The 12,990-nt window shown below is 36.9% G+C and overlaps 1 protein-coding gene across 6 annotated transcripts in view; it reads right to left on the bottom strand.

Moving 5' to 3' along the window:
* LOC5568100 (serine/threonine-protein kinase 3) overlaps positions 1 to 12,990 on the bottom strand; it is a 48,068-nt gene that overhangs the window by 12,774 nt on the left and 22,304 nt on the right. For all 6 annotated transcript variants that reach the window (XM_021840923.1, XM_021840929.1, XM_021840926.1 and 3 more), the window contains exons 3-4: positions 4,273 to 5,081; positions 3,856 to 4,218 (exon numbers count right to left, since the gene is read on the bottom strand). In XM_021840923.1, coding sequence (XP_021696615.1) covers positions 3,856 to 4,218; positions 4,273 to 5,081 — 1,172 coding nt within the window. The remainder of the gene's footprint in view (positions 1 to 3,855; positions 4,219 to 4,272; positions 5,082 to 12,990) is intronic.

Raw genomic sequence — 12,990 nt, 5'->3', positions numbered from 1 at the left:
CCAAAACTAGGGAAATAAATGTTTATGGTATTTGCATTCAAAAAATCCGTCCGCAGAACAACCTTATGCTTTATGTAATCATATGTAATGTATCATCCATAGATTACGTCACGTTTTTAGGGAGAGGGAAATGCAACGATTCATACAAAATATTCGCACTTTCCATACAAAAATGTGGCCATGGTGGAGAGGGGTTGAAAATGAATGTTACAATTTAGCGCGGTTTATGGACGTCCCCTAATGTTCCAAGGAAACTTCAATAAATACGTCAGGAGGTGAGTGTTGGTTCCATGGTTGGTTTAGCGAAATTTATACAATAGGGGGTATCCATGAAATACGTATCACAAAAACATATCATGTTCTACAACAAACCAGCCACATCTTGCAGAACACATCCTTCTCCCTAATAACATGATGTACTTAATGGATGACCCCATATAAGGTTCTTGATCGTTTTCGAGACCCATACTTCCGTTGGTTCTACGCATATTTGTCCCGAGGTCCATAAGGTTTACATAGAGCATGAGACAAGTAGGCGTAGTTCACGTATTATAAATATTGAAAATCCTCAAACGGCCATTTCTGGAACCGGTTGTTTTCCTTCTAGTTTTCGACCATTTTATTCCTTTTTCTGCAACTTCCTTCCCCCTCCAGCGCAACGTAGTTTTCAAATCTTTCCTTTTTTTGATGTCACGATGAAAACACATTAAACTTAACAATAATGCTTGACTGTGGATTGAATTCAATCGCCGGTTTTATTTTCTACACTTTAACTGGACGCACAGCAAAAGAACTTCCGGATGACTTAATTCAAAACTTTTTCCAAAAGTTCTAACTTTTATTCACTCTAATGCACTTTCTTTAATAAATTGAACTATTGAATACTAAAACTCTTGTATATTTTAAACTTGAGCAATTATTTTTTAGTGCGTCAAATAAGGAACATAGTGCGTCAAATTAGGCACATTGAAAAATTGATGCGTCAATTAAGGGACCTAAAGTGTTCCACAAAAAAATCATTAAAACATGAAAAAAAAATACGTTTGATATATTTTTACTGATTTTTTCCTTATTGTATAATAGTTGGGCTAGCATAGCTTCAAATTTCAACAAAATCGGACAGATTTTGACGATTTGACAAATGTTTGAATTTATAATTTTTTAACCGCGTCAAATATGGTACGTCCACGGTACTAATAATACGTTCAACTAGTGGTATTTATTTTGATTTTTGTTTTTCCAAATTCTCGTTAGAATATTTTGAATGTAAAATATATCCAAAAAACACAAGTTCGACTTGAGGCACCTCCTAACCTTCACCAAATTGGATGAAAATTTGTCTGGTAGGATTCTACCCCATTACCCCGAATTCCATCACCCCGAATGCTATTTCCCCGAATTTATAATTATATTGACATGATGATATTGATGACATTTCCCCATGATATTGGAATTCGGGGTAATGTCATTCGGGGTGATGGGTCGTTCGGGGTTTTGGAATTCGGGGTAATGGCGTTCGGGTTAATTCGGGGTAATGGGGTTCGGGGTAATGGGGAAGAATCGTCTGTTAGTTTGTTTTAGTATTGCAATTAGGACTAGAGGATGACTGGCTGAATCCCAGACATTTCGATTTTTGTGAAATCGTCTACTACACAGTTTGAAATCTATTTCGCCACATTGGAACCGATATGCGGGTGTCCAAAAAACCGGTTCTTGGGTAAATAATTGAAATTTAGTAAGCACCTTATGATTTCGAAAGAAATAGCATTATATAGCTGATTTTTAGACTGCCATTTCGTCAATTTGAAACAGATATCCGAGTTCCTTTCCTTAGTCGAGCGGTTAGAGTCCGCGGCTACAAAGCAAGCCATGCTGAAGGTGTATGGGTTCGATTCCCGGTCGGTTAACAATCTTTTCGTAATGGAAATTTCCTTGACTTCCCTGGGCGCAGAGTATCATCGTACCTGCCACACGACATACGAATGTGAAAATGGCAAACCTACCAAAGGAAGCTCTCAGTTAAAAACTGTGGAAGTGCTCATAAGAACTGAGAAGCTGAGCTGGGCTCTGAGCTGAGAAGCGGGCTCTGTCCCAGTGAGGACGTAATGCCAAGAAAAAGAAGAATCCGACTTCCGGAAGAACCGGTTCCGAGGTCAATCTTTGAATATGAATAAACACTGTCATGCGACTCCTAGTACTTCTCTAGGAAAACCTACATAAATTATTGCACAAATTTCTCCATGTGTACCTTAATTATTCGCACAGGAAATCATTTGGGAATTATGTACGGAAATCCCCATCAATTCCTTTATTATTCTAGAAATTTATCGATAGATTTGTCTAAAAATAAGATTCCCACAAGAATACCTCCAGGAATTCCTTAATGGAGGATCCATTGCGAGATTTCTTCAGAGACTTCTGTAGACTACTCCTGAGATTCCTTCGAGAGATCTCTGGAGGGATGACTGTAAGCATTTTCGAAGTACTCAAAAAGAATAACTGGAAAAATCTTGAATTCCTGTAGGATTTGTTTTGAAGAATCTATGTTCGAATCCTGGGAGAAAAAAATGTGGGTTATCTCTGACAGCATAACTACAAGCATCCTTGAAGAAAATCAGGTTTTCTAGAAAAATCATTGTTATTATGAATATGATCAGAGAAACACCATTGAAAAATTCCTGTATGAATCAGCTGAGAAATTTTCGGAAGAATTCTTGGAAGAATCCTACGGCAAAGTCCCAGAAAAAAAAACAGGGAGCTTCCTGGAGAAACACTGCGACAGAATTCTAGAACATTAATTGGAACTAAGTGTAAGAACTTCTGGTAGAATCCCTTGAAGAATCTCTGGAAAAAATATCCTAGACTAATGTGTGGAGTAATCACTACAGGATTTGTTTGAGGAATCCCCGGAGAAATGCTTGAAAGGAGGAAAGGAAAAAATACCAGACGATTATAGGAGAATCCGCTTGAGGAAATCTGACAGAAAATCTGGAGAAGTGTTTAATATATAGAGATCGCTAGAAATCCACAAGGAATAACTGGAATAATCCTTTGAGAAATTCCTGGAGAAAAACGTAGAGCGATTTCTGGGAATTCATAGGAGGAATTTATAGATTAATCATTTGGGGGGATTTTAACAAGAATCTCTAGAAGCATTACTGGAGTAATTTGTGTAGGAGTCAATAGATAAATCCTACGAGAAATTTCTGGACAAATCCCTGAAAAAAGTTTAAAAGAATCTCAAGAACAAGTGTCACAAAAATTTTTGGAAGTATCCTTGGATGAATCTCTGGTAAATTTCCTGAATAATTCACTAATGGATTTTTTAAAGGAATCGATGGATGAAACTCTGGTTGGTTCCTAAAGGAAATCTTAGAGGAATCGTTGGACTCTTATATAAAATATCAAAGAAATCCCTGTTGGGATACCTAAAGCAATTTTTGTTAGTATTTCAGGAGGAATCTCTGATTAATTTCTAAAGAAATCTCTAGTGGAAAACCTATTGCAATCTTTGGAGGAATCCCGTGGAGTTCTAGGAGAAATTTCTGGAAGAATATTCAAATAAATCTTTGTTGAATTGCCAAAAAATTTCTGGTGGTATTCATGGAGAAGTCTCAGATGTAATTGCTTAATAAATCCCGAGTGGAACTTTTGTTAGAATCGTTGGTCGCATTTTTGGAGGAATCCTTGATGGAATTTCTTAAGAATTTCAAAATTCCTTCTTGTGACAAAATTTGGTTGAAAAATATCGAAAAACAAACTACATAGTTATAGTCAAAAACGTGTTCTTCCACTCTCGTTTAGGGACGGTTGGTAACGGAAGGATTATCGTCTTCTATCTATCTATCATCTTACTTTTCATTGTCGATTCCTCCGAGTCGGAGTTGATCACCATTGTGCCTAGATTCGACTGCAGTTCCACCATCGTCGCACTGTCCGGAACGAGCGTACCGCAGTCCGTATGCGCTATCATCGTACCGTCACCATCGTCCCGACCCGGCACCAGCGTTCCACAGTCTTCCGGGAACTCTCGCATCGTTCTCGAGTTGACATCGTCCTCGTCCGAATCTCCCTCGTGATTGTGGTTATTATTATTGTTATTCTGCAGCTGCCGGTTGGCCTGACTGATTGCCGCCGCGTGCCGATAACTCTGATTTTCCCTAATTTCCTTCGCTTCCGCTATCATCTGGCTGAGTATGCTACAAGGTTTGGCGTTCCCTAAAAAAGAATTCCAATCAGATATTACACAACTCATGTCTCACCACAACTTACCGATGAACTCATGTGTCAGCAAATCCGTGGCGGTTGCCCGTTCCTCCGGATTCTTGACTAGGCACAAACTGACAAAATCGATAAACTCCGGACTCCAGATGTCCGGGTCTCGGAACGATGGCGGCGGTTTGGTCGGTATCATGAAGATGGCTCGCATCGGATGGATGTCCCCGTACGGAGGCTTCCCCTCGGCCATCTCCAAGGCCGTGATACCCAACGACCAGATGTCCGCCACGCAGTCGTACCCGATCTCCTCTATCACCTCCGGGGCCATCCAGAAGGGCGTCCCGATCACAGTGTTACGTTTGGCCATCGTGTCCGTCAGTTGTCCGGCCACCCCAAAGTCGGCCAGCTTGGCGTGACCCTCCGAGTTCAGCAGAATGTTACCGGCCTTGATGTCCCGATGGATCTTCCTCCTCAGGTGCAGGTACTCCAGCCCCTTCAGCGTGTCGATCAGGATCGTGGCAATCTCGTCTTCGGACAGTGTCTTTTTTCGCAACCGCATGATGTCGGACACGCTACCCGCTCCGCAGTACTCCATCACAATCCAGAGATCGGTGTTCTTAAAGTAGCTTCCGTAATACTTGACCACGTATGGCGAGTCGCACTGCTGCATGATGGAGATTTCCTTGATGATCTCCTGCAGGTCAGTGTCCACCGGGACCTGCTTGATGGCGAGAACCTGCTCGCTCTCTTTGTGAAGCGCCTTGTAGACCGACCCATAGCTTCCCTCACCTAGTTTGCAGATGATGTCGAAGACCTCTTCCGGCTGGCGGGTTAAACTTTCCTCGGAAAGTTTTTTCAGTTCGCTAAAATTGAGAGTTGGGTTGAAATTCTGTATGAATTGTTGATTCGCATAGTGGGTAATGCTTGGAACACGTGGAAAATGAGCGAGGATTGCAATCGTCGGTTTATTGGCTTAAGAGCGGTTTACAGAGAGAACAGGGGGACAAAAGTAAAGCATGACAACCATTGTCTATGACTAAACCATTTGCCAGATTTCCGAAGCACTCTATAATCCTATAATTACAAAAAGCAACTAGTTGTAAATTATTTATATATGAGAAACCGGCTTCTAAGCCCTAATTTCGGATCTCTAATGAGTTGAAATCGGTAAACGTGCAGCTATTCAGCATGACCATGCTGAGGGTCGTGGGTTCAAATCCCACTGGTCGAGGATTTTTTCGTAAAATAAATTTTCTCGATTCCCAGGGCATAGAGTATCTTCGTACCTGCCACACGATATACACATGCAAAAATGGTCAGTCGGCAAAGAAAGCTCTCAGTTAATAACTATGGAAGTGCTCATAAAAACACTAATCTGAGAAGCAGGCTTTGTCCCAGTTTGGACGTAACGCCAGAAAGAAGAATGAGTTGAAATCACTAAAGTTTTTAAAAAGTGACTTCAGACATCGCAGAGATAATATTTTAGCCTCTACTGCTACCAAGAAATACAAATCAGCAGTACCCATTGAAAAGTGGAGTTGAGCGTTAACTTTTCGTTTTTCTTTAACCTTATTAGGGTAAGGCAGGCATGATAGGTTACCTTAGGAATAGCCGCATACAACTTCCTGAATGCGAACCAAATGAATCTTTTTTTTTCTTCATGGCTAATTCAATACACAAATGAGCTAACTAAAGATAGAGATGATGCCAATATCATGACCGCATTCAACTCTGTTCCGGCAAACCGGAAAATCCGAAAAATATATCTTGCATATAAATTACATCGGTACTACTAGATTGGTGGATATTTTTGTAACATTTTTTTCCGTGATAACTTCGGTCCAATTCGGATCTTGCGTAACCGATTCCAAGGTCCCGAAAGTTGGGCAATGTGGACAGTTTTATTAAATTCATCGAATTTATGCCACAAAACCAAATTAATGGTGTTTAAATCTTTACGTTGTCTGATGTTTGGCTTACTTTTGTCGAAGAGATAAATGAATGGTTATTCTAGTTTTTTTCGGACACCGGGAAGCCAACGGAAGAACCAACAAGAAACCAATACATGTTATGCAATAATAAAGTTTAAGCATCAAAACAAGATATTTGACGGGTTAATCTTTATGATTTTAAATAGCTGTGACACTTCTAGTTCAATTATTGATAATAGATATGAATAACAAAAAGATAACACGTTTAGTTAACTAGCATTCAATAACTTATTGTTCACGTTGGTTGAATAAGCAGGCAACATAACAAGCTTGATAAAAAAAAATATCTTATTGTGTTATCATTTGAAACAGATTGATAACATATTCTGTTATACATCCAATGGCTCCCATTGATAACTTATTATGTTATCAATTAGTTATAGAGGATCATCAATCATCAATCATCAATTACACAACGTAACAAAAACAACCTTTTTGCGTGTCTCAAGGATCAAATTATGTGTCTCTTGTAAATTTGGGGTTGCTGAATATGATACCGATCTCAGAAATGTTCCTGCACGTCACAATTTTGAGCTACAGGTAGTCAAAGTTGTATAAAACAGTGTTTTCAATTATGTTCACATGAAATTTAGAGAATGATCTATTAAATTTTTAGTGATCTAATTCAACAAACATGCAAATAAGGACTACAACTTTCATTTAAGATGTTCTAAATCATCAAAAAATATCGTTTGATCATCGACACTATTGTGAATTTTGTTGAAAACTATTGTTTTACATACAAACTTTGAACTCTGTGGCAAATGTAGCAGATAAATCGTCATACAAGCTGTCGAACTTGCATGCAAGTTGGCTAAAATCGTCAAATTCAGCAATTTTTAACAGCCGATATCTCAAAAACAAGACGTGCGATATTGTGAATAGCGGTATGTAGGTGCTTGAGACAAAAACGTGGTCCGCAGTGTAAGTTATGTAGTACATTTATTTTTTGTATCAATACTAATCATCGTTCAAAAAGTGAACCATGGTCAAACTCGACACAGGTTTTAAAAATAGATAGATTTTCTTTGAGAATTTTTCGAAAATAACGAAAAACAATTAAGTCATCTCGATTTAAATTATAGTTTGTGGTAAGAAAATGATACTTCCGGAAGAGAGTGAAAATATAACGAAGATCTGTGAAACAATAATGTAAAATATTGTTCAAGTATAAGGAATTAATCCAAATATTCACCCCTTTATCATCAGATTTAGAAAAAAATGTATAACTCTAAGTAGTGACCATTTGTCTGAAAAAAAAATGGTTTTAGTGATTTAAGCTTTTACCTGAAAAGTGACTCGAAAACAGTTCTGCTTATATGAAATGGTTTTACGGCTCCCGATAACAGTCAGGACAAACTACTCTCATGAGCCATAAGTTACATCGATTTGTATAAATTGAATATCATTGAAAGCGTTTGAATAATTTCACCTGATATTACTGTACTCCATTAACCCCTCTACCAACAGCTTCAAAGAAAAAAAAATCTAATCACAATAACATTTGTGTTTTTCAAAAATTTTGCACAATTTTTTCACAAGTCCTCAAATTTTTTCACAAACTCCTCTTCTAGTTTAAGAATCCGTGTCAATATTAATCATTGGTGATCTGGTTTTGAAGATATTCCGAGGTTTCTTGGGGAACTGCCATTTTCCATATTAAATTGTCTTTGACGCCATTTTGTTTTTGGTCAATTTATGAAATAAATAATAAACGATAGCACACACAGCACAATGCCATAATTTGGATTTGGTGTAAGAACAAGATTCCGCTGTCAATTTCCAGAATAAAACACCTGGTACCAGATATGAATCCTCAAGTAGCTGCTAGGTATATGGAGGATTGTGTTAGAAATCATCATAATCTCGATAAAAATCCTCAAGGTTCCTGCATTGCATTCTTTGAGTGCTTAATGTCAGTAGTTTAGTTGTTGTCCCTTGATTCCAGTGGGATCTCTCTGATAATTTCCAGGAACTGATTAGAAATTCTCAGGATCCCACTAAGAAACTGAATACATTCAATTTTTGTTTGTTGCACTAAACCCGTAGCCCACCTAGTGAAAGACTTTCACTAATCGGGCTGAGTTTTTAGCTATTAAAAAATATTGAATACAATAGAAATTCAGGACTACCGACATTGACAAATCGAGGGATATAGCCCATCTAATGGGAGCCCAATTAAAACAAAGAGAGACAGCAACGAACGAAATTCGACTGTATTTCAATATGATGAAAAATTTCTCAAAATGTTGCTAATAATGCACAGGATCTACAATCCTCAATATAATCTTAAATGAGGAGCCTTTAGTCGAGTGGTTAGTGTCCGCCTACAAAGCAAAGCCATACTGAAGATGTCTGGGTTCGATTCCCGGTCGGTCCAGGATCCTTTCGTAAAGGAAACGTAAAGGAACCTTACTGACGAAAAGTTTCCGGACTGAAGCGGGAATCGAACCAACACCCCTTGACTTGATGCGGTTAAATGCTTGGTAACACTAACCGCACAGCCACGAAGCCCACAAAACTTCCCTGGGCATAGAGTATTATCGTACCATCTACTCGATATACGAATGCGAAATTGGTAACTTCGACAAAGAAAGCTCTCAGTCAAATAACTGTGGAAGTTCTCATTAGAACACTAGGCTGAGAAGCATACCCTGTTCCGATAAGGACGTTAATGTCAAGAAGAAAAATCTTGAAAAATCACTAGAAATGCGAAAATTACTTGTTTAAAGTTCAGCTCAAAATGTTCGAACATCCTCATGATCGTCCACAGTCATTTAGCTGCACAGACCGTGCACTTAACACTAGACAAGAGACAAGCATGCTTCAATGACACAGTTGAGCAACATTCCTTACAAAAAGTTTTAACGGCTGAAAGCAGGAATCGAATCTACACCTCATGGCACGATGCGCTTTATTGCCTGACGTTAGTGTCGTTAATGCGGTTAGCCGCATGGCCACGAAGCCTATAAGAAGAAAGTTTGAGAATTATATTATCAAAACCCAGGATTTCGCTATAATTCAAAAATTGCGATAAAATCCGACTACCAATAAAAATGGGCCTTCCTTTGCCTAATGGTAACGTCCGCGGCTGCAAAGCAAAGTTATGCTGAACATGCTGAAGGTGTCTGGGTTCGATTCCTGGTCGAACCAGGATCTTTTCTGAATGGAAATTTCCTTGATTTACCTGGGCATCCGAGTAGAAAACCATAGAAACCAAATTATGGTATCAAAATTAAATACCAGTATACATACCATAACATGCTCCTCATAAGGTAGAAATAAGCGACAAAATAACAAAAATCAATGCCACAAATTTCTATGAATAACACCTGAAAAGTAACAGGCTGAAGTATTTCAGTACAGAGTACATAACAAAACGTTGGAAAACGTTTTCAAGAACTCAATAAGTTATAAGGTATTGAATAACAAGTTGATAGCAAACCATTTTGTTAAAGTGGTATTCAATAACAAAACAAGTCATTCTCAAATTTTCAAGGTTTCTTCATATTAAACACATTTTATCGCGAAAAACAATAGAAAGAACATTTCCATCCAGAATGAGTCGAAAAAAAAAATGAAAATCGTGCTCGGTAAAATTCTATTTGGATAAAATTTTGCACATGTGTTTGAATTAGAATTAGTGTTTTCCATAGAAAAATCGATCATTTTGACTCAAGAATAACTTTTGAAAATGGCCTATAAGTTTTTGCAAGCAAATTATTTCCAAAATTCTAATTCCGAAACTGTTGACTTTAAAGAAAAATGCTCTATGAAGAAGTTGTAGCGAACTATCTGGACTACAAGAAAAAAAATATACACTGAAAAAATATTTATTGTTTTTTCATGAAAAATTCAAAAGTAAAATTTAAATTTTAAATTACACAAATAATCCTTTTAATTTTTTTTTATTTTTCAGCATAGAAACTTTATGAGAAATAGAAGTTTGGGACAAAGTTCCATGATGGAAAAATTTTTAATAAAAAAGTTTTTCTAAGAACAATTCTTGGTCGATTTTTTATAAAATAAATTCGTTCTGATGATACAAGAAGAATCTTGACTGACCGATTTGACATGGAATTCTTCAGCTTATAAGCAACTAACTAATTCTGTTATGATAGCATAATATGGTCTCCATTCTATCCATTTAACCCATATAGGCCTGAGTGATAGAAAAAATATCAAAACTCTCACCGCTCGTCCAATACTTAACGAATTTCATTTATTTTTTGTCAGTATACTCGTACATACATCTAGTTTCTAGAAGTGGTCAAAGGATCTCGGGAATGTGCCCGAAAACATTTCTGGATGCATTCCTGGATTGCTGGAAGAAGAAACTTTCTTGTGGTGTCGAAGAAAATACCTCTAAGTATTTGCAGTGGAGTAATTTAATAGATTCATTGTGAAATTTTTGAAAACATTTCATGCTAATTATTGGGAGAATTCGTTGAAGACTTTCAAGAATTCCAAGAATTTTTCGAATCCTTTCTGAATGGATTTATTTTGAGTTACAGTATGGCCCATAAAAAAAAATGCGAAAATTGTTTGAACGTGAATATAGCATCAACAAGCGTTATTTTCATTGTTTTTGATAGTGAATGTAATTTCTGATTATTGTAGTATATTCTGGCACAACTTCGCTATCCAGGACAATTTTGTCATATTTTTCTTACTGTTCTAAATAATGTAATAAAGCAAATAAGTTCAAAGGTTTTCTCCGACCAAAGCTTGAAACAGCGCACATTGGGGAATTCCGAACCCATGGAAAAATGGTGGCCGTTTTTTCGAAAATATGTTTAAGTCTCCAATCACCCAGGTATAAAGCAATTCTATCATTTGATATGGGCGTATGCTGGAGACAAGGCCTGTGAAGAATCTCACGCCATCGTTGATGTTTTAGAAGCTTCCATCACACAGATATTGAACTCGACGTCCGCATGATCAAATTTGAAGGTATGCTTCCAATTCCTCTCTGGTAAGGTGAAAGTAACAGATAAAAATCATGTCCAAAGCGAAAAACTGAGTCTAAATAGATTAAACAATACAAGTAATTAATTATATTTATGTTTTATTCACATTTTCTATGTAAAACATGATATGATATGACGATTTTCGCATTTTTTTATGGGCCATACTGTACTTATAGCTCTGCTGACAAGAATCATGGATGAATACTCGATAATACTGGAGATTTTATAATACTGATAGTTTTTTGCAGATTCCTTGCTGATCGTTGAGGATTCTTAAAAAAAAAAAAAACATTTCTATGATTTCAGGTACAATCTTCGAGAAAAGCCTTACTTTTATTTCGATGTCAATGATTGTCAGAATTTTCGAGAGACGCATTTTATATATGAATGCTGCAATCTTTGAAAATTGAATACAAAACTTTATCCCAATTTGTTTTTTTTTTCGGCCAGCCAGGGGCAACTGCTTTTCGGAAATAAATCGATTCTATCATTTGACATGGGCGAATGTTCGGGACAACGCTTGTGAAGAATCTCACCGAATTGTTGACGTTTTAAAAATTTCAATTACAAAAATATTGAATTCGAGTGCGTGTTAAAATTTGAAGGTATGCTTTCAATCCCGCTTTAGTGAGGAGAAAATAACGAAAATCAGATTTTAAAAAGATTAATAATAATACAAATAATGAATAACATTTATATTTCGTTTTCATTTCCATATAAATCTACCACTACACGATTTAACGATTTTCGCATTTTTTATGGGCCATACTGTAATTAATCTAGAATTTGTATCGTCTATCCATCTTCAGTGCCTTATACTAGGCAAACTTTATTGGAATTAATTAGTTAAGTACTACATTCGGTTTTCACTTGCTAATAGATATTCCACTAAACAGCTCAAAGTTTGCTTATCATTAAGGATTAAATATCCAGTGACATTATGATCTATTAGAAAATGCATCAAATAGCCACCACAATAAAAACCGTAACAATATTACAGTCTGGACTGCTATAAGACGCTGCCACCCAAATTCGGTAGGTAATAAGCTGAGACGAGACTCGGTCTTCTTTTTCTATGATTGCTGAGTTTTATCTTATTCTACTCTGTGTTTTCATCAATAATGCGCAAGCTGTTCAAACTCTCACATGAACATCTCAGCTAAAAAATGATCACACCAATGCATTAATAGCTTTTTCAGTGAAATTTCATGCTAGCAAAAGTAGCAGACATTAGAAATAACAAGCCTTGTAATTAGATTTATCAGCATCTTTGGAAAACTGCTCCGCTGACTGAAGATTTTAATAACAGTTTATTTTGAATACAATACTTTTCACTTTTTCAGCCATAAAAACGACGGGCTGCATTTGACGTTTCGTGACAGCGAAGTCTGGGCTGCATATGACGTTGATATTTTTCCTCTTCGCGAGGTAATAAGCTTATACTTTGTCTCAGCCACAAACGAAACATCGGCTTCAGCCGATTGAAAAGAGCTGGTAAAATGCGTTGCGAGGAAAGTGGGTGGGAGACCTCACTCTAGTTTCAGCACTCGAAATATTCACAAAAATGTAGAAAATAGACCATTATTTTGAAAAATTTATAATTTTGGCAGTTTTAAGTTAAATTTCCCAGACAATAATATTTATTATTCAGGTAAATTTTACCAATGCATTTGAACTTCTAATATTACTGAACAATCCGTGCACGAAATTAGTAGAAGCATTTTTATAGGATTTATATTGTAAACAAAATTACTGAATACAACATATTAAAAAATGAAGGGACACTGCTCCTGGTGCAGGACAGAATGGAC

Source organism: Aedes aegypti, chromosome 2, assembly GCF_002204515.2.
Source record: "Aedes aegypti strain LVP_AGWG chromosome 2, AaegL5.0 Primary Assembly, whole genome shotgun sequence".
Lineage (NCBI taxonomy): Eukaryota > Metazoa > Arthropoda > Insecta > Diptera > Culicidae > Aedes > Aedes aegypti.
This window is presented reverse-complemented; position numbering and strand designations above follow the sequence as displayed.